Source organism: Mesocricetus auratus, unplaced genomic scaffold (assembly GCF_017639785.1).
Source record: "Mesocricetus auratus isolate SY011 unplaced genomic scaffold, BCM_Maur_2.0 Super-Scaffold_100006, whole genome shotgun sequence".
Classification (NCBI taxonomy): Eukaryota; Metazoa; Chordata; class Mammalia; order Rodentia; family Cricetidae; genus Mesocricetus; species Mesocricetus auratus.
The window spans coordinates 16,713,325-16,738,671 of NW_024429190.1; the positions used below are offsets into that span (position 1 = coordinate 16,713,325).

Consider the following 25,347-nt stretch of genomic DNA (forward strand, 5'->3'; position numbering starts at 1 on the left):
CCCATTAAAGCTGTTCAAGGTCACACAATTATGAAAGAGAAGAGCTGACAATAAACCTGGCCCACCTGAGCCTTGAACCAATGCTCCCAACTGTAGTGCCCATTCTCACAAGATATACACCATGTCTAGGAGGACAGGAACCAGTCACAGCTCAGAGTAATCTGGTACACAGGTGTATGTTACAGCCAAGTAAAGAAAGAGCGAATAATGGCTATGCCTACAACTTCCATGGGGCAACTACTGCTGCTCCTGTCTTCATGTAGGCACCTCATCAAGAAGTCAGGTTCAGAAGCTCTCTGACCATCTCTACTACTTCCATATTCTCCTAGACCAGCTTCCCACAGTACCACCCACACATCTTTCTACAGCTCAGAGATAACTTGCTGAAGTTGTAGAAAGAATGTAGGAGGGTGAGGGGCTAGACAAGGAAAAAGATGGTATGGCCTGGCCTGGGATCCCCATAGGACCAATTCTAGCCCTGGTCCACCCTACACACTGTTGCAGTTCACAGTCCTCTAAACACCTGGGTTAGGCTTTGGGCTACATTCTTGAACATTGTCTGTGGCTATACTTAACTTGCCTGTGTTCAGTGTGTGTCCCACTGACGCTGGCCCTCAAAGTTCTAGGTTGGAATTCTTCTCTAAGACTTTAAGACTCTAGAAAAGGGAAGGGAAACCACTAGACCCGGTGTCCTACCATATCACCTTGATTCATTTGTTTTTATACTCCATCTGCTTCAGCATTTCAGTGTGGCTCCCTATAACAGTGTCAGAGCTGGATAAAGATAAAAGGCAGGAACCAAGAAATAAGAGGGTCTAGAAACTGCAAATTTTGAGGTTATTTCCTCCAAAGGGGAAGAGACTTCAACAAACAATTCAACTCTGCCATTTCCCCATAAGACAAAGACAGCAATAAATCAGGAGACAGTCATGATCACCCCTTACAGCTGATATATAAAGTCATCTGTGCTGGATAGTTTTATATCAACTTGACACAGACTAAAGTCAGCTTAGGGAGGGAACTTCAATTACGAAAATGCCTTCATAATATCTGGCTGTAGGGTATTTTCTTAATTAGTGATTGATGGGAGAGGTCCCAGCCCATTGTGGGTAATGCTATCCCTGGGCTAGTGCTCCTCCATTCTGTAAGAAAGCAGGCTGAGCAAGTCATGTTAAGCAAGCCAGTAGGCAGCAGCTCTCCAGCCCCTACCCACACACATGTCGTGCACACACACACACACACACACACACACACACACACACACACACACACACACACTATGGCCTCTGCATCAGCTCCTGCATTCATGTTCCTGCCCTATTTGAGTTCCTGTGCTAAATTCCTTCAATAATTAACAGTGATATGAAGTGTAAACCAACTAAACCCTTACCTCCCCCAATTTGCTTTTGGCCATGGTGTTTCATCACAGCAACAGTAACCCTAACAAAGATATTATCCATGTGTCAGAATCTGCACTAAACCTTGCACATATTAACCCACTTAATTCCACAACCACAACTGGACTCCTCACTCCAATTCTGGGGGAAATGAGCCGAGACAGCAAACACCTGATGATGGGGATAACAGAGGTGAGTGAAAAGGACCAATGACAAACCAGGCACCCAGTCCCTTTCTCAGTACTCTGCTAGGGATTCAGAAACCTCAGTGAGGGTAAGTGATGTTCAAGGTCACATAGCTAGGATGTGACCTATAAACCAAGCTGTTCGCACTATGCTACATCACCTCGATTTAAAAAACGGGTTTCCACAGCACACGAGAGGCAGAGGCAGGCAGATCTCTGTGAGTTCGAGGCCAGCCTGGTCTACAGAGCTAGTTCCAGGACAGTCTCCAAAACAATACAGAGAAACCCTGTCTCGAAAAAAACAAAACAAAACGGGTTTCCAGGTTCACTAAGAATCTCTGTCTTGACTATGGACACCCCCATGGAGGGCCTCACCCTCCCTGGGGGAATGAGGGGATAATGGGGGGGGATTGGGGGGAGGGCATGGGAGGAGGGGAGGGAATGGGAGAGGGACCTGGAACTGACTTGTGAAGCAATCTCGTTTCTTATCTAAATTTAAACTGGAAAATAAAATATAAAAATAAAAAATAAAAAAAATAAAAATCAGTTAAGCTGGAAAACCTAAAAAAAAAAAAAAAAAAGAATCTCTGTCTCGCCGGGCGGTGGTGGCACACGCCTTTAATCCCAGCACCCGGGAGGCAGAGGCAGGCATATCTATGTGAGTTCGAGGCTAGGCTGGACCGACAGCCTCCAAAACAATACAGAGAAAACCCTGTCTCGTAAAAACCAAAAAAAAAAAAAAAAAAAAGAATCTCTGTCTCCTAGGTGACTGAAAACTTGTCTTCGTTCCTTTCACCCTCTGAGATAAATCTGAGGAGTCACATAAGACACTCCAGAAAACTACAAACACTCATCTAAGTTAGCAGGAACCAGCCAGCTACAAGGATGAGATCCCTAGTACGGGATGTCTCAGAAGGACTCTGACACACAAGGGCTCCCTAAGGCTCCTGAAGGCAATCACTGAATATCAAGTTCTGTGACCAGGACTCCACTGAGGTGCAGGGTACCTACCAGAGAAAAGGTGTCCCCAGAAGCCTGCATGCCATGTGAAGATCATCTCACTCAGAACTGGTCTTAGGCTGACTGGAGACACTCTACATTTGCCTGATGAAGCAACTGCGAAACTGTAGGTTACTACATGTTCCCAGACTTGGATGTCTCCAGCTGAATCTAGGCACAACAACACACCAAGTACTTCAAAGTCCAACACTGACTTGCTAGAAACATGTGCCAGATGATTCACCTGCCAAGCCCATAGCCCAGAAGCCTCCAAAGAAAAATATGGGGCTGATTATAATTCTGTACATATGATCCACAGCCCCCACATGCTTATGCAGAGAATCTCACAGTTTCTGTAACTGATTGATGGGGGGATCCCAACCTCAGATTATAAGTTTACCTCCTTCATGACCTAAGATCATGCCTACTACCCTATGACTCTCAAAAGCAAAAGAACACAAACAAACAAACAAACAAATGGAAGCAACTCTCCTCACAGGGCTCTAGAGGACACACAGGAAGCCCAATAGGCTTGTTGGAGATCTGGGTGACAAGACACTAAAGGAAAGGTGCACACGGCAGAATCAGCACAGTAAGAATTGTAGGGCCAGGGCCAGAACACATGAAAAGGCCCAGACAGGTACTCTGGAAGTATGACTGGAGCACTTGGAAACGCCAGCCCGTGTCTGCCACTAGAAGTATTAGAAACAGAGTTGTTAATGCTGGTACCAATCTCAACAGGATCCTTTTGCTTGACCTAAGAAACTGAAGTAATCAGTGACTGACAAAGTAAGAGTAAAGACCACCTGTGGGTGACTCCATCCACAAAAGGCAGGAGGCCAAGAAGCAACAAACACTGTTTAAGTGAGCCAAGGACACAGAAGCAGGAGATGGCAGTGAGAGGCCAAACAGCTGATTCAGCAGCAGACATGGCCCACACTACTCCACAGTACTCTGAGGCTCAGGAGAAAGGCACAACTGTCTATAGGACATAGCTCTTAATAATGTGCACAGAAGACATACTACACAATTAGACAAGAAAGCACAAGGCAACAGGTCTACATCTGGTGCCCTAGCCCTGCTCCAAATAGCAAAGATGTTACCTTGTAAAGAAGTGGCTGAATGGCTGGAATAGTTTCAACTTCCTCCCCTCCTCAGTCTCAGCAACACAATCCTGCTGGTGTAAGTCACTGGTTTCCTTGATGGAACTCAGAGTGACATCAGTAAAGTTTTGGTCATCATCATTCTCTAGGGTCACAATGGCGCTGGAACTGCTTGTGACCATAAGGTCCAAGATGTCCTCATTGCTGACCGACAATGTAGTTGACAGTTCTGTGCTGAGACTAGACACACTACAGACAGAGACATTGTCACTTCGGCTCAAGGCTTTGGAGGTGGGGCTGTAGAGTTTCACTGAATCATAGCCTGTCCTGGGAAATGTGGAAGACTTCCGCACAACTTGCTCCTGCTCGCTGCTGGTGGGAGCTAAGGGTGCACAGGACGGCAGGGGGCATGCACTTTGGAAGGCCCGTTCATGGATGACCTCTGACTCAGACTGCTTTCTCTTTACATGGACCACACTGCAGGGGACAGGTTCTGGGTTGCCAATCTCCAAGGTAGGAATGCCTGAGTCTACTGACTGAAGGCTGTGGCGATCTTCCAAAGCACCAAGTTTTAGTGTGTGTCCACAGTCAGGCATTGAAACAGATCTGGGTGTCTTGACACTCAGGTGTTGCAGATCCTGAAGGGAGTCTCCTGGCTGACCATCTAGAATGCCCATCAATGCTACACCATTCATAGAGGTGGAAAGGTTTCCATCAGTCATCTTGGTCCAAGAAGAAACTAGAGAAATACAAACATAGAAATTTAAAATGTGTATATAAATCCAAAGATACAATTCCTCAGGCATCTTTGGACACATAGCTCCAAATGCTGTATTGTCTTGCTAAAAAGGGTGCCTTTGAAAGAGTCCTACAAGTTGTACACAGTGGCACACACTTGTAAAACCAATGCTAAGAGACTTGGGCAAGAAGCTTGTGAATTTGAGAGCAGTCTGTATGATACCCAATATCAAAAAGAAATAAAGAAAATGTCCTAGGCATTCAAGTTCTAACTGAGGCCCAGAGCAAAAACTTGAACACACTCTCTTGACATGAAACAGCAGGGCAATAGTTCACACAGAAGATCGCCTAGGAAAAGCAATCAGTGTCATCATCAGTTCCATCACCCAGTCACATCTCTGGCATCCAGGTCAGCAATGGAGGCACAAAATCTGTGCCGGGTGGGAAGGAAATCTTGTGGGAATACGCTACAATGTGGATTTTGTATGCCCACATGTTGAAGGCTTGATTCCAAGACTACTGTGCAACTAGAGGATGGTGGAGCCTTTAGGAGGTTGAATTAAAGTTCACATTTAGACCCCCAGCCCTTCCTTTTGAATGCCATGAAGTAATCAGGATTCTTTTGCCACCTGCTCCTATTATGACACTGTGTACTTCCCTGAGCCCAAAGCAACAATGCCAAAAACATGGCCTGATGAAATCTCTGAAACAATGAGCTGAAATAAGCCTTTCATTCTTACAAGTTGTTTATCCCAAGCATTCTGTAACAGTGGTATAATGATAACACAGGGGACAAACTATAAATAGGATACCTCTGACTAAAATATGTGATTTAGGGGCTGGGAATATAGCTCAGTAGTGGTGCCTGGCTAGAATGAGCAAAGCCATGGGTTCAGTCCTAATCATTAGCTTGGTTGTTATGCTGTAAGACAAAAAAACAGCAAAGTGAATTAACACATACACACAAACACACCATCTGCAGTAAGACTGCCCATCATACCCCAACTGGCCATACCTTTCCACAGCATTACCATGCTCACTCAAGTCCTAGACAGGGCATGCTATTCCTTCACAACAGAAACCAACCACTCAGAATAGTCCAAGATCAGACTTAGCTAGAGAGGTAGGATTTGGGGGTCAAGAGGCAAGGCCATACCTAGTTTTAATTGGCTTGGGACAGTGTCCTTAACTCATGTCAGGAGGCTAGTTTAGTAAAGATATGTTAATAATAGAAGAGCAAAGGCCAACACTTGAAAGAGTCTAAAGCACTGGTCACATACACCTCAAAGACCATGCCCAGAGCTCTCTAGCCAAAGAGGCAGGCACAAGCAAGGAGAAAACACCGGTCTGAGGAACACAACCCCTAGCACACTGTCAACCCTCACCCGTGAAAGGTTACCTTCTCTTTTTCTTCTAAAATGTCAGAACTAAAGAGATCAGACAGTACACTGTAACCTGACCACAGAGTAGAGCATAAGGACCAGAAGTCCAGACTCTAACAACTCCTGGACTGTAACCCCACTACAGACAACCTTGGGAAAATTAAATGTCAAGGAAAGTAATGACTGGGCAGCGGGCCGAGGGGGACAGCTGCTATCATCAAACAAGAAGTGGCTGAAGGTCCAAGGCACTGCTAGGAATTAGCCTAGCTTCTACCAGAAGCCTTCTCAGCCCTCAGGAAGCCAGTCTCCTAAGTGTGGCAGAAGCAAAACTGATTAAAACAAAAAAGAGGAAGGGAAGTAATCTCCCCCTCCCAGAAGCTGAAGGAGCGATTCAGACAACACAGCAAAGAACAGAAATAGAAACAGGAGTGAAAGGTGGAATTCAGAAATAGACTCAGCCACAGAAAACTATGATCCTGAAAGTAAGGTTCATTTAACTCCAGAGTTGTACTGATAACCCATTTTTCTTACAAGTTAGAAACACAGTGAACCACGTCACAAGAAAAACACGGGCAAATTTAGCTTGTTACAGAAACAAAAATTATATAAGGGCTGGAAAAAAGTTTTCAAACCTACAGACAAAAACTCAGTTTTTTCTACACAAGGATCTGTGAGTCACTTCAGCAGGTGTTGAATATCTTCTGATTTTCATGGCTCACACTGCCCTAATGTCCACCCTGAGTCCAGCAGTCACGTGCCCCTCAAGGACATCAGACACCCTCTCTGTGTTCCCTGCTGTGGGGAAACCTAATCAATTATCTAAAGAAACAAGAATCGCACAAAGATACAATAGATTCAAACATACACAAACTGAAAGTTGTACTCTTTTTAACTAAAGCAAGAACACAATAAGAAACATTTTATCACATAGTTGAGAGCTAATCTTTGACAAAGGCAAAGGTTACTAGATATCAAAACACCATCATCAGCTTCCAACAGATCAAACTGGCGCAAAGCCTTGGTCAGAAGAGGAAATCTTTACATGCACAGCTGAAATTCTGGCTCTGCCGCTTACCAGCTGCAGTGACCTCAGGACCTCAGAAGAAGTACTTAACCTTTCTGAGCCTCAACTTCCTGCCTCCCCAGCAATGAACCATGGCAATACTATACTACAGGCTGGTCTGAATACAAAAGAAACAAGACAGTGTGATGAAGTGGGACAGCTAACCTCACGGGTGCTCCATAGACACATTTCATTGTTTTCTAGTCACATCTAGCCAAAGTGCCTGCAAGAAATGCATGCAGTTCAACTGTTAACAAGAGATTTTGCTCCCAGAGTCAAGAAATGGGGAAGGAAGTAGGGCTGCAAGTCCAAAGCCATGGTTCTCTATCCCTGGGCCTCTTCCAGGGAAAAGCCAAATGAACTCTGAGGCCTCTGGTGATTCATTAAGCCTCAGGAACAGGGTGTCAATCTTTGAGGAAATAAGCCTAAAGGGGAAAGAGTTCTCCAGCTTGCAACATATTTGTGCTGGCTGGTCTTAGGTCAACTTGACACACAAATAGAGTTATTTGAAATAGGGGGATCTTAAGTGAGATTCCTCCATAAGATGTAAAACATTTTTTAAATTAATGATTGATGGAGGAGGGCCTACCCCATTGTGGGTGATGCCATCCCTGGGCTGGTGGTCCTGGGAAGCAGGCTGAGCTACCTAGGGGAATCAGGTCAATAAGCAGCACCCCTTCATGGCCTCTGCATCAGCTCCTACCTCCAGGTTCCTGCCCTGTTTTGAGTTCCTGTCCTGACTTCCTTTGATGATGAACAGCAATATAAACCTTTTCCTCTCAACTTGCTTTTTGGTCATGATGTTTTGTCACAACAGTAACCCTAATGAAGACAATACTCTGGAACCAACTTCTGCAAAGGGCCAGGGCCACTTGGTCCTTGAGCCCTTTTACCTGGTACTACCAATGCCATAAAACCAGAGGCCACACTCCAGGCCTCCTACCTTCTGCCAGTGCCCTAATAAGGGGGAGGTTGCACAAACAAGGCACATGCTTTTGAGACAAGGCTGTAGGGTGAACTTTGGAAGCCGGCCTAAAGCAGGTGGCCTGCCTCCTAGTCACATGCCTTCTAAATAGAAATTGAGCTGGAATTCCCCACACTAAGCAGACTCAAAGGTGCTCCTATCCCCTGTCATCCCCACCTTTTAGCATGCAACCAAACTGGGGCCACTGCAGGAGCTCTTTGCCCTCGCCCTGGCCCCAGCTCCTTCAAGAAGCTGTAAAGTTCTTTCTATGCTCTTCTGCCACCCTCACCTAAAATGATGGGATTCTACAACTATTTTCCTGTTTCTTGCCACCAGATCCCAGACTTCAGGGCAGGAACAGTTCTACACATTTCTGAATTTCAGTGTCTGGCCAAATGCCTACCATGGATTAAGGATTAAAAAATGCATGCTGAATTAATTCCTGACAGCCAAGTCCTCAAGTGGGAAGGTTTTCAAGACAGTCCCATTCGTGCACATTCAACTGAAATCTGGGTTATAGTCTAAGAAGCACTTAACAGAAGCAATATAAGTAGGAAAATCCCACTGAGTCCTGGCTATGTGGACATACCAGACACCAGCAACTGGGCAACCCACCCAGCACAACAGGTTACATGCAGATCTGACAGTGGGAACCACCATCTAGAAAGTCAGGAAAAGGAAACAATATCCCTCTCTACACTAATTTTCTGACATCTACATGAGTAACATCAGAGCATCACAATCTGCCTGCAGCAGCCAATCTAGTCTGAGTAGACTCAGGCACTGGCTGAGTCCATCAAAGGAGGAAGAAGCACACTGCCAGGGGAGGCACACAACGCAGGGTAAATGGTGATTAGTCACCACTTTCCGGACTAGAGGAAAACACACACGATATGAAGCAGGCGTAAGAGGAAGGCTGTTTTTAACCTCATAGCAAGACCACGTGAGTTTCATATGTTCTGCAAGAAGCAAAAGGAAACTCCCTGAGGGTCTGGAACAGCCCAACTGTCACCCCTTAGGCCAGTTCTTAGTGTAAGACAAGTGACAAAGAGACTCTACCGGTGATGTGGACAGGGCTATGTGAGACAGTCTAATCCAGAAGCAACCACTTGATTTCATCCTCCCCAAAATCCAAGACTTGGGACATGGCCAGAACCTTCACAAAAAAAAAAAATTCTGAAACCCAGACCAAATGATTTAGCTTAGTCCTCAGAGAGAGAAATAGCCTCCCTGGTGGCTACAGAACAGACAGGCCCCAGCACCATTCCTGGGGACTGCCCCTGACTAAAGGATATGGACCCAAGCAGGCTGACCCAGCTCCTCTCTGGATGTTCCTGGGGAAAGGAGCTTCCTGAAACCACCAATAAGGGAACAACACTGCTGCTCTCTCTGACCACCAAAGGACAGGACAGTATACTCACCTTAGCTGCCCCGCCTCCCCTCAGCCCTGTTCTACCTGATTTCCAGGTCTTATTCTAAGGGCAAAGCACCCATGGCTTGTTTCTACTCAGTCATGCCTGGGGTCACAAAATCATAGAGTCAAGTACAGGACAGCAGGGTCACACCAGTAACACCTTCCACTAGCATAGAGTCAAGTACAGGACAGCAGGGTCACACCAGTAACACCTTCCACTCGCATAGAGTCAAGCACAGGACAGCAGGGTCACACCAGTAACACCTTCCACTTGCATAGCACCATAAAACCACCGTGCAGACCAGGCTCTGTTGGAAACTGAACAGGCCCCACCAAGTCTTCTGTATCTAGCACCTACAAAATTCTTGAGAAAGCTCTTCGAGTCCCCCATGTTTTACAGTGTGAGTTCTGATGAGGCCTTTAGTTTCCTCACAGAAGCAGTGGCTCCACCAGACTGCATCTCAGCCCAGAACACAGGGTGTTCAAGACAAACTTAAGCTCAGGAGAGGCCAGGAATGAGGTCTAATCCCAAGGAGACCCACAGATAAAAGTGGTACACTTGTGTGAATTACCCTGTACTGCAGAGAGTTCCACAGGAACGAACCAGGAGGTTGAGTCTCTCTATAAGTCCTGACTGGCAAGAAAGACAAAGGGGCCAGGACAGTCCTAGGTACCAGAGCATTACCAGTTTATAGGAACAACCACCTGCCAGGAACCCAGAGCCTGCCAGATGCTCAGCCTTCACAGCAATCTACTTACTGAGAGATGCACTAGCAAACCTAAGCTCAAGATTAAGTAAGGGCCAGGGATAAGAAAACAGCATGCTGGGCTAACCTGGATCTAACTCAAGCTCCCTGGAATACTGATCACTGCCACTGCACAGCAAGGAAGCCAATAATAAAAGTGCTTTCTTTTTAGATGGGTTATTAACAGTCCTAAAACAATTTGCTAAACTCATCCACTCCTCTGGAAGATGAATGGCAACTTACCTGAAGTTCCCACATTCTGGGTGAACAGTTCCATCCATGCATATTTCAGCACAGCAGACTTCAAAGCTTGTGGCACTAAACTGTTGAGAGTTCCAAAGTCTCCCTCAAAGCTCTAAAGAACAGATACTTAACTCACACTGGCCACAGGTGCTATAATCAAAAGGCCTAAATGAGACACTTTAAATTAAGGACACTGAATATGTGGAGTGTTCCTTCCTCTCCCAAATGTTCCAGCTACATTTAATGACTAAACACACATTTGTGAAGTATTGATGGATCAGGAAGATATGCAGACCACTTCATAAATGCAACATAATTTAAACTCTTTACTTCCTGTTTGGGATTTCTCTCACTATGTACTGCTGGCTGGTCTGGAGCTCACTAAGTAGACCAAGCTGGCCTCAAACTCACAGAGATCTGCCTGCCTCTGCCTCCAGAGTAGTAAAGATGTGTTGGATTCTTAATAGAAGAGACCACTGTTAGCAGTCACCACGTGCTGTACATTTAAGGGGCCACATGACCTAGTAGTCATAAATATGCTAACTATACCGTAAACACCGAAATATAGATAAGCAAAGCAATTTGCTCAAAGTTGCACAAGGAAAACTGGATTCAGGCCAGGTATGACATCAGAGCCCCACACATGGCCTGCTGAAATACTTAATACAAGTCCTCAATCTTGTGCTAATCAGTAAACCAAACACAACTTTTACCATTCTATATGATAAATTTAAATAGAAATGGAATTTTAAAATTATTTTATGTATGCAAGTGTTTTTTTTTTGCCTCCATATATGTCTGTGCACCAGGTGTGTGCCTGGTGTCCACTGAAGTCAAAAGAGCACACCAGATCCTCTGGAACTGGAGTTACACCATTGTGAGCTGCCATGTGGCTGTTGGGAATTGAACCTGAACCCTTTGGAAGAGCAGCCAAGTGCTCATAAGTATTGAGCCATATCTCCAGTCCCAAAAACTGTTTTAAAATAGAGCCAGCAAGATGGTTCTGTGGGTAAAGGCACTTGGTGCACATGCCTAGTAACCTGAATTCCATCCCCAGAACCCTCATAAATGTAGAAAGAAAGAACTGACTCCAAAAGTTGTCTTCCAACCTTCACACACACAGCATGGCATGCTCAACCACACACACATCATATCAAACACAACAATAAAAAAGTTTATAAAAGTTGTTAGGATCCGAGAGATGGATCAGGTGTTGGTAAAGGTGCTTGCTGCCAAGCCTAACAACCTGAGTTCAATCCACAGGACCCACAAGTAGGAGAAAACTGACTAAGAAGTTGTCCTACATACACAAATAAATATATGAATGTTTACAAAATGTTTTTAAAGTAAGTAGTATGGGAGGAGCTACAGACTCTGGAGTAGACTTCCTGGATTCGAATCCCAGTTCCTCCATTAGCCAATTGTGTGACCTTGAATTAAATGAACTTCATGTGCCTCAGTTCCACTGCAAAATGAAGTCAATACTAGCCTTTTACCAGGCAATTAACAATTTTAAGGGAAAAAAAGTCACATAATGCTTTTAGAACCATGCCTAGCATACGCTAAGCCTTAGAACATCTTGGCTAGTGTTATACTTCTTGGCACAGAGATGGACGACTCAGATCCACTATTTTAACAACATCTTTGCATTAGAAAGTTCAGACACTCTAGGGGCTGAAGAGATGAATCAGTGATTAAGAGCACTAGATGCCTCTTCCAAAACACCAGGGTTCAATTCCCAGCACCCACCTGGCAACTCAGAACTCTAACTTGAGTTCCAGAGGATCCAACATCCTCACACGGATATATATGCAGGCAAAACACCAATGCACACAAAAAATAAGATGAACAAAGAAAAAGAAAGCCCACACATAGCCATTCCATGTACACAGGGCTGTGCAGCTTCTCTCGTCACACATGCTATGTGGCACTGATTGAACTCTGGGCCTCAATTTTCCAGAGTAAAAAGTGAAATTAGTCAACTTAATCTACTCCTGAGAGACTTCCAGCTCAACAGTCTCAATACTCCTAGCCCAAGACACTTGCTTTATATCCAATCTTAAAGCAAATGTCGGGAGACCATACATACTCAATTCCTAAATGTCTATTCTGAAAAATCCTCTCCAAGGTCTCAGGACCCCACATCATGAGGCAAATATACTCTGTGCTGAGGCTGGGAACATGAAGTTAAGGGTCTCGAACCCATGGGGAGTCAGACTTTAAGGCAAGGCTCCCTGAAGTAAAGTTCGCCTCACTGTTAGAGAGGCTTACACAAAGAGAGAACTGGTCCTGGTGGAGGAGGGGAAGCCGACAAGGGAGATAGGGAACTCACTCTCTGCATAACAAGAGTCAGGGCTACCTGAAGGTGCTAAAAAGACACAGATCCCCAGGAGCCAAGTGAGATGCTGAATGTAAAGAGACGGGCTGAGGCAGAGTACAAAAAGAAGAAAGCAAGCCTAATTCATGTAACAAAGGTGCTAAACAAACACACACCAGGGCCTGCTGGGGCCACCGAGAACACCAGGGTGAGCAGAGTCTTGTCTTGTGATGTATCAGCCTCAATCTACACCCCACCTCAGTCTCTCTCTCACCTCAACTCCCATAGTCGTATCTCCTGATCTCTCAATGTTCCGGAAGAATGCACTCAATAACCCTAAGCAGCAGGTACACACCAGGTTCCCATTTCAGCTAGGTCTTATTAGGATAATGGAGCTCAGATCTCAATGGGTCAGACCCACACAACAAAGCACGAAAACAAGCAGAGAAAGAGCTGGGGGAGGGGAGACGTACCAAAGCTGAGACCAGTTTGGTGCTGGCACACAAGTGTGTTGCTACAAAGGCTAGCCCAGTCCCTTTAGCAGAGCTGCCAACAGCCACAGGCAACCCTGTGCTGACCTCTTGCAGATGAGAGTGCTGGGGAGAAGGGGACTACTGTCACCAAACACCAGGACTCCCTCTTCAGCCAGCCAACATGAAATAATCATAGGATAGCCAGGGCCTCCACAGGTGACAAACTGCAGTAGTACATATAGAATCTTCCAGAGCAAAACTTCTAATTCCACCTGGGAGATAAGGTCCCATCTATTTCACTTTAAGTCAGGTGCAGTTTTGAGTTTTACTAGGCCTGGTCAGGAGGTGTCTCTGACAGTCCCAGCTTCTATGGGGTTCCATCAGCAGACTGTGCTGGCTAGCACCCTCTCAAAAGCTAGCCAAGCCCCTGCAGGGTTGACAAGAGACTAGTAGGAGTTAGGGGGAGAGGTCAGATTGTTTCTCTAGCCTACTACTGAGGGTCTAGAGAGAAAATAGGTTCTACAGTATGAGTGGAAGATCTGAGGAGACATGGCCCAGGCAGTAGGAATCTGAGGAGAGTAGGGTCTAAGGTCCCTAACTGGAGGACCTTCTGCAGCCCAGGGACCAAGGTAAGGAGGGCCAAGAGGGCAGAGGACCGAGTGGGTCAGGAGATTTAAGGAAGAGGTTTGGCAGTCTGAGAACTCTGTACGAGGAGGAAGAAGAAATGAACACACCACAAAGGACTGAGGAGGAAGGACTGAGGAGAACAAAGGTTTGAATAGGTTAGGGGTATGAGGAGAATTCAGGCTCATGATGCTCAGGTCAGACTCATGCGCAACCCACAGCCTGGTGCTCAAGTCAGATGAGTCAGCGGCAGTCCAGCGCCTAAGAAAACTCAAGGAAATGGGGTATTAAGAGGAAAGGAGTCCGAGACACACCAGGGGGGTTCTGAGGACTGAATCCGAACAGGCGGGGGACGAGAGACCTGAGGAAGTCTGAGGAGGCCTAGGATCTGAAGAGAGGAGTTTGAGGACAGAGATCAGAATACCACAGTGGTTTGAGGAGGACTAAGGGCAGAGATCTGAACATGACAGGGGTCTGAGGAGGACGCTAGCTCGGGACGAGCAGGGCAGACTCCTCTGTGACTCGCAGCACGGTATCTGAGGAGAAAACTTTTCACCAAGTTGTGGAAAAGGCACAAGTCACGACAGACTCTGGCCGAGGGCAGCCGCACACCAACCCTCCTTCCCATCCTCCCTCTCAGGAACCTGACCACTCACGGGCCGGCCCCGCCAGGCCAGCACAGCAGCAGGTGGCAGCGCCTCTCGCCAGCCCTCCTCAACCACTCAGCCTGACCCCGCAGAGGCCCTCAGTACCCGAGCTACCGCAGCTCCAACGCCATCTCCGGGCCCGTGGCCCGCAGCCCAGGCCCCGTGGGGCCCGCAACTTGCTGGCCGAGAAAACTGCTGACGCCCGGCCGCAGCAGGTGCCTGTCAGCTGCCGGGGCCAAAAGCAGCTAGCGCCGGGCCCCGCCCCCTCACGCCCCGTGCCCCATAGCCACGCCCCCACTCGTCCTCCACCGAGCCTCAGCAGCCAACACCCAACTGCAAACTCCGGCTCTGGGGCCTCAGGAGCACCGCCACGCCCCATGCTCCATAGACACGCCCACCGAGAGCTCACTAGCCATGCCCTCCGCTCTTCCGTTCCGGCAGTCCACCCTGATTAGGGCACTCCCTGGGACAGCCCTGTTGCCACGCCCCGCGCTCCCTAACCACACCCTCACGCTCCCTGGCCACGCCCCTATCAGTCCTCCGCCGCTCTTCCGCCCGGGCTCTCGTCCCCCGCCGCGCCTATGCTGAGCTTGGAGCCTGACGCTCACTGGTGTCGCTCCTCCGGCCTGCCCAAGCGTCCGCCCTAAGCTTCGGGAGTTGTGTCCCCGACATTTCTCTATCCCCAGGCCCAAGCGGAGGTGCGAAGGTAGTCCTGAGAGAGTCACAGCGTCCACACTGGCACCGCAGAAGCCCGACCCGGGCCCCTTACCTGGTCAGCTCCGCCCGCGGCCATCTTGGAAGTGGGAAGCAGAGGGAGGGGGAAGAAGCGCACGGGGCTGGGCTAGGCATGGGGAGCCGAGGAGCGGAGCTCATCGATGGGGTGCCCCTGTCCAGCATCTGGGGGAACCTTCGCAAGGCCCACGGGGAGTGTTTGGGAGGACACCTGAAAGCTGGGTATGGATCTGTGCGTCTTCCCAGTACAGCCTTAGACTCTTCATATGTGAAACGGGCATTTCTGATCACCGACTCATCGCACTGACTCACAGTGCCTAGCGCTGTAGTTCCCAAACTTTCGTCTTCAATATTTCAGTGCCCAAAGTCCAGCAGGCCGGTCCTCAGGAGGTGATGTACAGGGTTCATTAGTGTGTTTTCAAGGCTGTGTGATGAACTCGCTTAGGAACTAGACGGGGCCTCACTAGACTGCTTCTTTTTTGTTTGTTTTTCGAGACAGGGTCTCTGTGGCTTTGGAGACTAGCTCTTGTAGACCATGCTGGTCTCGAACTCACAGAGATCCGCCTGCCTCTGCCTAAAGAAGTGTGCCAGCACACCCGACTTTATGTACAGGTTATTTAAGTAGCAAAAACTACAGAGATACAATCTATGAACAAATCTAATTCAGAGGATAAAATATGCTATCGCCGAGAAGAATTCAGCCAGGTGCTTGTAGAGGATGTCTCCCTCCAGATCACTGACCCGGTTTCGCTTCCTGAGCCTACCGTTTACTGATCCTGGAATAATATAGAGACTAGAGTGTTTGTTGGATTCATACCTAAAAGACTAAGAATTAGCTATGTTTATCCTAGGGGTTGTCAGAGCCTGAGGAATTAACAAAAACAAACAGACCCCAAAGTCTGGCTACAGCTCAGTCTGTGGGAAGGCTTGAACCATCATAGGCTTACAGGAGGAGGAATCTTCCTGCCCTGGCAGACACCTGGAGGCATGCGGGAGGGGATCCATTTGTCCTGGTTACAGCTCTTAGTTCATTTAGTTCATGCTAGCTTCAAAGTTGCAACCTAGAAAAAGATGACTTTGAGCTCCTGATTCCCCTGCCTCTGTCTCCCCAGTGCTGGGATTACAGGATCGTCCCACTACTCCTGCTTTAATTGACACTCATTCTGAAACATTGGGTTATGGTTCAACTCCTGTACAACTCTCTCAATCATCATTAAATACTTTCACAAATCTGAATACAGCACAGAGGAAGCACTTTCCAAGGCTGGGGCTCAAAAGCTAGGAAATGCACACCATCCCTAAGGATAAAGAAGAAAGAGGCTGGGGGATGGTAGCTCAGTGCCCTGAGTTCAGTTCCAAGCGTGAGTGAGGAGGAGAGGAAGAAACAGCAGACTGAGCTCCTGGCCATATGTGAGTGTCTTGCTTCTGTCCATGTGTTGTGACTTTTAAACTTCCCCAGGAGGTGTGCTGGTTCTCAAGGAAGCAGTGTTTATGTATCACACAGCCACTTGAGGCCATAAGAGTGAGGCTCTCAGCCCATCACACCAGAGCCTTGAGCTAAGCCCAGCCTTGTGCCATTAGATGGACAGGACAACACCTACCCAAGAAGTTTCCAGCCCCATAAGTCTAACAGCACTGACTGCTATTGAGAGTGAGGACCATCCAAGCCCCGTGACTGCTGGGCTGTGAGACTCCAGACTGTAGCCATTCCAGGAGGCCAGTGGTGCCCATAAGTTACTTGAGAGCCCTGTTCCAGGCAGGCCTGACTCATAACCCAATATCACTCATATCCCATGCATCCTAATTGACAGGAAGAGTAAGTCACAACAGAAGAAATGGAACCCCCTGAAGCCTCACCTCAGCCTGGAGCAGGTTGGAGATGGGGGAGAGAGAGAGGTGCAGATGGCCTGTGGCCCAGTTCAGTGTTCCCTAGGAAGTGACCATGCTGTAAGCCTGAGACTGTAACTAAGAATGGGGCTCTGTGCCGTAGCATACCAAAATGGAATTTTCCAAACAGCTTTGTCTTTAAAGCATCACCCAGTTGCTTGCTGCTGCCAACCATTGAGAGTAAAGCCCAATTTAGATGTGTGCAGGAAGCAGGCCTCCTTCGAAGCATCATGGGAGTAAAGAGGTATTTGTCTTCTTTAGAAAAATTTAAAATACATGTGCAGGCAGAGATTCCCCCCCCCCTTTGTTTTTGTAATTGAGACTTGAAAAGTCTGGTTCCTGGATCATAAGAGGGGAAATAGGATTAGAGTCTAATTTAATATAAGCTTCAACCAAACTAGGCAGTACATTATCAACTAGAGACTATCAGAGAACAAATTACAAAAAAAAACAAAGCAAAAAGAAAAAGAAAGAAAAAGCCAGGTGTTGGTGGCCCACGCCTGTAATCCCAACACTGGGGAGGCAGAGGCAGGCAGATCTCTGTGAGTTCGAAGCCAGCCTGGTCTACAGAGTGAGTTCCAGGACAGCCTCCAAAACAATACAGAGAAACCCTGTCTCTAAAAAACAAAAATAAAAATAAAGGGCTCTATTACAATGTCTGAGGTGAGGACCACAGCAAATAGTTCTTTGAACTGTGTGGATCCCTCAACTTCATGGGAGATGGATTTGATGGGAGATGGGAATATTACCAGGGAGGCCCCCACATGTCCTCCATCAGTAAATATGGTGAGGAAATCAGGGTTGGGTTGAGACAAGAAAAGCCTGGGGGGGGGCTCTACTCTAATCAGAAGGAGCTCATCCATTTATGAGGGCCATAGTGGCAATCAATGTTTCCCATAAAGCCCTCAAGGGCCATGGCAATCCTGTTGTCTGTTATTTTAAAGGGTTCCAAACGCCCTGACAGAAGTGTCCCTGCCCTTAATGATGCAATCTGCTATTTTACTGGTCATAGAATGGACCCTAGGGTCCCCGCCCACTGAAAGTGAACCCAGTGGATGGGCTCACCCTCTTGTGCCACTAGTGTCATGCACAAATCTCCCCAGGGAAGATGTACAAGGAAACAGGCAGGTCGGGGTCAAATCTTCTTAGCACTGCTGTATCTATGGCCTGTTGGACTTGATGTAAAATCTGCCGATTGTAAGGGGATAAAGTAATTTGGGAAGAAAAGTTGGGACCCTTTAAGATCTCGAATAATGGAGACAACTGTTCCGTGAAAATGGGTATCCACGGTTTCATCCAGTTGATCTCCCCCAACACCTTTTGGAGCTGAGGTAGGGTATAGGAATCCTGGACATGTAATTGGGGCTTAACAGAAGAGACCGGATCAAGGGACAGAATTGAGCCTAAATCTTAAAGGGAGAACCTGTTTGAATCTTTTCAGGGGTCACCATAAGGTCATTAAGATCAGATGAGTTGAGGCTCCTCAAAATATGTCGTCCATATAGATAAAAAATAAAATATTGGAGTGGACCATCAAAGAGGAAAAAATATGTAGCATGTAGTACTGACATATAAGAGGGTTTTTAGCCATGCCCTGGGGCAGGACTGTCCATGCAAACCTCCAGTTGGTTGAGGGTAATGAAAATGCAAATTTTTCCATATCATCTGGATGTAATGGAATAGGAAAAAACAATCTTTAATATAAATAATAGTTAGGTAATAGGTGTTGGGGATTTACGGGATTCAGGGGAGCCCCCTTTGAGGGGTTCCGAAGGGTATCATCCTTCCATTTATTTTCCTTAAATCATGTAGGCACCTCCAAGAACCATTGGCCTTTTTTATCACAAAGACGGGGGAATTCCAGGGACTTGTCCAGGGCTGCTCATGCCCCAGGGCCAATTGCTGTGTAGCCAGCTTGTGGAGTTGGTGCAGTTTAAGGGTAGGTAGAGGCCACTGCTCAACCCATACGGGATCCCCAGGTATCCGGACGAGCAGTGGCCCTTAGAATTGGAGGTGAACCTGGGCGTGTTTTCGCCAAGTTTTTTAAAAATGAGGATTATCTCTATAATCAAGGTGGCTAACTCGTCCTTCCTTAAATTGCTGTTCATGCTTGTCATCATAATATTCCTTATGATCAGTAGTGATAAAGGCCTCTCCAAGAATATCCTAATCTAGGAGGTTGGCCGTCAGGCCGGAAACCACTAGGGGGCGCGCCTCCCATGGTTACCGTTGGGATAGTTTCAAGGCAGCCAGCTAGCTGTCTCCCATGATGCAGACTGTCCACCTACGCCAAGTAGGGGCAGTCCTGGACCTAACTGCCACGGGTGAAGAGCTTTCTCCTCCTTTATAACCGTACCCCAGTGGCCATTCTCGCAGTTATTCTTAACCAGCGAGTAATGATATCATGTGTATAGCTCTTTCGGGTCTCCTTCCGATGTAATCAAAGGAGGGTCGGGGAAGGGCCTCATCTCGGGGATTAAGGTGGCTAGGACACATAGGCCCAATCAATTGGTGGGTAGAAGTCATAGGCCATCCTGCCCCTGCAGACAAAGACCATCTCTGGAAGTGGACAGCGCTGCATATTGGGCTCAGTTTGTTGAAATCACCGCAGTGTACCAGAAGGGAACTTCCTTTGTAAGCTTTTTCCAACTCTCTCTATAAAGGAGGTTAGGTCCTCGCTAGCTTTTTTGAGTAATTCCCAAGACAGGGGCTTCAGTCGGACCCTCCTCTAGTTTTTTCCATGCAGCTAGTCCTATCGTTCGCACCAGATACTGATACAGATCAGGAATGGCAGCCTGTTGAAGGCCTGCAGAGAATTGATCAGCGGTGCCTGAAAGCATCGCAAATGTGATAGGGAATGGAGGCTGAGAGGCCACTGGAATAGGGTAAAAGAGAGGCATCTGAGACTGCTTCAGAGCCATTAACCCCTTCCACCTGAAGAGGTCACAGTAGCCACACCTGTGAGCATTTCTGTGCACCCTCCGAGAACAGGTAATGACTAGCACCTGGCCCCCGGTCAGAGCTGGAAGATTCATGCCTACCCCCAGGTGTGTATACCTACTAACAGCCCAAAGGCATAGGAGAAAAGGTAGGTGCCTCTGAAAAGTGAGGTTGCTCCTTAGGATATGCCCCCAACAAGACCTTTTGATGGCAAGACACAGTCTCTTGTGCTCCTGGGCTTCCCAGAGGTACCAGTCATTGGGGTGACTGTCGCTGGAGTTAACATTTACAGGAAAGAGACTGGCCGTTATCCCCCTCAGGGGTGCCATCCCCATGATAGGGCGACAGTACAGTATAGAAGGATTTTGAAAGGGATTAGTGGGGGGGACTTAAGGAGGGTGGTTCCCCGGCAGGCCAGGGGGAGCTCCCAAAAGGGTCTGAGGACAGAAACCAGGGTTCAGGCTGGCATAAGGAACTGGAGTTTGGTTTGAAGGACTGCCCCATAATTTATGGGGGTAAACTTACCCAAAGACCAATTGGCCCATCAGCATCTTCCAAGAGAGACGAATTCCTCACATGGGGCACCAATCTGCTGGGATCTCTGTCAGGGTCCCACTGAGGAAACCACACTGAATCGTGGAGACCTGTCGAGGCGGAGTCCCACTTCATTGTAACAGGCATGCGCTTAAATAGGGTTGGAAAAGAGGGTAGGGACCTCAGGACGGGGTGAGGTGTAAAAGCCAAAAACACCCACCACGTTAGCAGTAGCTGGGCAGAGGCAGTTTTGTTGAATCACTCTTTTGCGGAAGTGATAGCTCAGAGACAGGTCTCCAAACTCTAGCCAGGTTCAGGAAATTCCACTAGGTCTTGCGTCCGGGCCTTTCTGGGCCCAACACAGGGATACACAGGACTTCTCAGAAGTGGCAAGAGCCCCCTCCTGGGCATACCCTTGCACCTGCTCCACCCCCCCCCATGCTCATACCTCCCCAACCTCCCTCTTTGAGTCCTCTCTCCTTAAATGACTTGTGTAGGTTGTCACCAGGTGCTGCCACCCTCAGAAAATCACCCTTGACTCCCCCACCTCTCTCCCCTCCAGAAGGGTGCACTCCCAAAGACCCTCCGCCTCCTCTATGTGGCTCTCTGGTGTGTATGGAGCCTCCTTCATCCTCACACTCACAGACAAGAAACTAAGGCTCTCTGAGGAACCTTCCACCTATGGATGCAGAGGCTTGCAGAGGCTGACCGGATGTGGTACTGTTTGTGGGTAGCACCTGGATGAAGAGGTGCCTGCAGTGTCCTACGCTGGAATCCCAGTTCTAGGGTTTTGTGTGTGACATTGATAAAGTTATTCAGACTCTCTGAACCTTGGCTCTCTCTTTTAGAAGGGGCACATCTCCTGTCTCAGTTTTGGGGGGAGTGACTTGATATCACTCAGAAGAGGTGGTCAGAGGGTACTGCCATCCTTCATGCTCCCCTACAAACATCTTTGGGGTTCTTCTTGACTCCTCTCTACAGATGCTGCCCCTCATCTTTAGGGAAAGATCAGACCTCATCATCTCCAATCCTTAGTTCTCAGCCCTGAGCCAGCTGAAGCCAACTAACCTCTCTCCGTGACTACTGCCACCCCAGCTGTCCCTCCCCAACTATGCCACTGCTTTCCTCCCTCACATTCATCTCTGAGTCAGGCACTGCGCATAATACCAGAGACAGGAAAATGAGCAAAGGCCTGGGATCCTCTCTACTCTCAGAACCTCCACACAGCACTGACCACATTGCCCTCAGGGTTATATGCCTACCTGGGGGACAAGAGACAGGAGTGCCCTTTGTGTTTTGAGACAGGTTCTCCCTATGTAGCCCAAGCTGGACTAGAACTTGCCACCTCCTTTCTTAAGCCTCTTGGATGCTGAGTTTTTAGGCATGTGGGCCTACGTTGGCCTTGTTTTATTGGAAGATGGAGATCCAGAGATCAAGCTTTGGAAGGGTGAAGAACAGGCAGCCTGGGGAACAAGGTGAGATAGCAACCAGTATTCTGGAAGGCCTTCCTCGTGCTATTGTCCCAACGGTATCAGGCATCCTGTCTCTGGTTAGTTGGTTTCAGCTGGCTCAGGGCTGAGAACTAAGGATTGGAGATGATGAGGTCTGCTCTTTCCCTAAAGATGAGGAGCAGCATCTGTGGAGAGGAGTCGAGAAGAACCCCAAGGATGTTTGTAGAGGAGCATGAAGGATGGCAGTACCCTCTGACCACCTCTTCTGAGTGGTATCAAGGGACAGCCCATCTCCAAGAGGCTGCGGCTACAATTCCAGCCACCCTATGGCCTCCAGAATGTTTCCTGGGTTCCCAACTGTGGTTTTCCTATGACCCTAGATAGTCAAGGTTCATTGTAGCCCTGAAGCACCCCCAACTCAGCCTCAGATAGTCCTATTCCCATAGCCTGAGCCTCCTCTCCACCAGCCCATGCTTTGACACCCTTGGAGGGGAGGCAGCTTAGAATGCATGGTACACTGGGGTGCTGCCTTGAGTTCATAGCCTGTGTTCTTCTGGAGGACACGCCTGTGCCCAAGGTACTCAGCAAGGGTCTCTAAGCCCTCGAGGGAGACCTACACCCTAGTTCCCTGCCTGCAACAGTGGGGCGCTTTCCAACTTGGAGTTCTCTGGTGTCGGGGGATAGCCCTGTGCTTGAGATTCTAGTAAATCACCTCAGCTCCTCGTTCTCAGAACTTGGGGGACAATGGTGGGCATGCAAGTTGGATATGCTTTGTGCAGCTGGTTAAGTTGAGCACTGGTGGGAACATGGGAGGACAGGAGAGGAATATTGCCACCCCCTGGGATGAAGGAGTGTAAGAAGGCAAGGAGTGCTTGAGAGCCTGTAGACCCTGCCAAGGTGAGGTGAAGTTTCTGCTGCATGGGAGTGGGGGAGCGAGAGGGCAGGGATCTTCCCATCATGCCATTCCAGGTGACAGCAAAGCAGAATGGCTGAAGTACCCTACAACATGGTCTTTGGCTTGCCCTGAAGATCCATTTCCTTGGTAGCTTTGGTAAGTGCCTCTCAACTAACCTTCAAGACAATCTAGGAAGGGACATTGTCCCTATCTATGACAGGGCCTATAGGGATATAAGGCCTTCACCATCTGTGGGGCTCTAAGTGGTACCTGGACTGTGGTACCCAGGCTGCACTATTCACTCTCCACAATGGCATGGTGTTCTGAGCTCCTCGATCTGGCTCTTCTTTTGTCCTTGACCCCAGCCTTCCAGCCCAGCCACCGCTCAGAGTACAGGACAACCAGAGGAGCCATGGTGTACGGCCTATCAGGGCCTGACATCTGTCAGCTCTGTGGGTTCCACAGAGACTGAGGGTATGGCTCTGCGGGTGGTTTGGGGTTTCAGACCTCGGAAGTACCCTTGAAAGATTGTTACCAGAGAAAACAAGGCAGCACAAATGCCTGTGATTCTCTCCTGCTGCCCACTCATGTGGCACCTCTGCCACGAGCAGTTTCTCCTCAAGGAACCAGCAGTCCATAGGAAATTGGTACAGCTCTCTGGGGCAAGGACATCTTGGTACCTTTGTGTTTTACTGTGCAGTGGGGATGAACTGGTCGAAGCCTGACAAAAGACTACTAATAGACCCATGGATACAACGCAGGGCTTACACAAACACGAAGCTTAGGGTAATGGAAACAGACTCTTGGGAACAACATCCTTGCAAATAGGCAAGCAATGCTTACTGGAATCAGAAAATGGCTGCCTACAGAAATTGGCCGATTCCCTCACACACTGAATGAACTGGAATGAGGAAGTTTTGACTTGACAAACATGAGTTGCAAAGTTCAGCCTTGAACTGACCAGGTTTGAGACCTTGAGCAAGCTCCTCGTAACATCACCATTCCTTAGTCTTCTTGGCCACATGGTGTGTTTGTGCCTGGAACACTGATCCCCAGCATTAGCTGGTGCAATCAGTGCTATTGGAGCAGTCAGCGACCGCCCGCCTGACCATGAGACAACTATTCTGCAAATGCTCTAGAGCCTGAAGTGCAAGGCAGTTCTGTGCCAGCAGGGCTTCTTGGTCTTGGTGCTTTCAACAGTGCCAACCTGGGCAGGCATCTGATGAGCAGCCTTGCTGGGCCTTACTTTCTGTTCCCAGACTCCTGGATAGAAGCAGGGTGCAAGGAACTGTAATTGGCAACTTATCGCATGTCTAGAACCTAGAAAGTGATGCGTACAGTATCAGACAACAGCATTGGTGGTCACAGCCTTTATGCTCTCTGAACTCAGGTTGGTCACACTCCTGAGGACAGGTGCAGGTAGAGCATCTGTGAGGCCCTGGGTTGACAGTCTATAAAGAACTCCACAGAAAGCAGAGGGGGTAGTCAGCACAGCCCTGGGCACATCTGTGCTCAGAGCAAGTCAACAGGGAAAGGCGCTTAGCCATGTCACAGTGTGTGCCAGCTGGACACCCAGAAGCATATCATGACCTTGGTTCCCCACTGAGCACCTGGGGCACCCCTGAGGAAGACGCAGTTGCAATGATGTCGAGAGGCCAGTTTAGAGGAACCCTTCCCACTCAAACCCAGGAAGGAAGCAAGCAGTGGAGTTGCTTGGTTCATCCACCAAGGTGTTACCACAAAGCCATGGGCTTTATAAAATTGTGTCAGGGTGTCTGAGGAGTTGTGAACAATGAAGCTGAATCCTTACTCAGAGGTAGAGGCAGGATGATCAGGAGCTAAGAAGTTCAAGATCCATGTAGACTCCCAGTGACCCTGTCAAAGACCAAAGAAACAAAAAGGAAAGTTCTCTGTCAGTCAGTGAGGAACCTGCTCAATCTTCAGTGGGTCACAGTGTGAAGAGTTTCAGCTCTGACTGCAGACAACACAGGGATTCTCAAGTTGCAGGACAGGCGAGACAGTCTGTAGAATTACTGTGCACACATGGGCGCACACACCTAGAGACAACAGTGCACTTTCCTTCATACTTCTTCAGACACTGGGTTTTTATTTACTGTTATTGTGTATACATGTATGGGCTTATGGTATGTCAGTAGCCGTGGCAAAAGAGCAGTAAGTGGCAACTGACTTCAGGGAGGTCAGCCCACCAGGAAGTAAAGCTCTGATAAGTGAATCTCAGATAGGCAAGGCCCTGAGGGCTTCAGCTTCCAGAATGTCTCTTGCTATTGTTGTGCCTTTGCTTGTTTGCTGCTGCCACTTTTCTATGATATCTGACATGGGGAGATCCCTACTGCTTTAATGTAGTGTGATTATCTCATGGAAATATCCTGTTCTACTGGGCATTTTTACTTGTGGATTATTGTGAAGATGACTTCCTCTTAAGCTGTGCTGTTTAACTGATACATGATTTTATACAATAATACTGTCTGTTTAAATAGAATTTTTATGATTGAGGGTCTTTAATAAATACAGTAAGGAATTATGACAGAAGTTAGCTTAGTGGAAAAACTAATATAGGTAAAAGCAAGATATGATGTTACACCCCACCCATAA

The 25,347-nt window shown here is 47.9% G+C and overlaps 1 protein-coding gene across 6 annotated transcripts in view; it reads right to left on the bottom strand.

Moving 5' to 3' along the window:
• Tbc1d14 (TBC1 domain family member 14) overlaps positions 1 to 20,508 on the bottom strand; it is a 108,171-nt gene extending 87,663 nt beyond the window's left edge. Inside the window, exons 1-2 of one of the 6 annotated variants that reach the window (XM_040746987.1) lie at positions 20,380 to 20,508; positions 3,685 to 4,423 (exon numbers count right to left, since the gene is read on the bottom strand). In XM_040746987.1, the coding sequence (XP_040602921.1) occupies positions 3,685 to 4,406 (722 nt within the window). In that variant the 5' untranslated portion in view covers positions 4,407 to 4,423; positions 20,380 to 20,508. Of the gene's footprint in view, positions 1 to 3,684; positions 4,424 to 10,234; positions 10,983 to 14,400; positions 14,545 to 15,064; positions 15,110 to 20,379 lie in introns of those variants that run through there. The other 5 variants (XM_040746988.1, XM_040746989.1, XM_021226450.2 and 2 more) reach the window with 5 other exon arrangements.
• Positions 20,509 to 25,347: the final 4,839 nt, after the last annotated feature.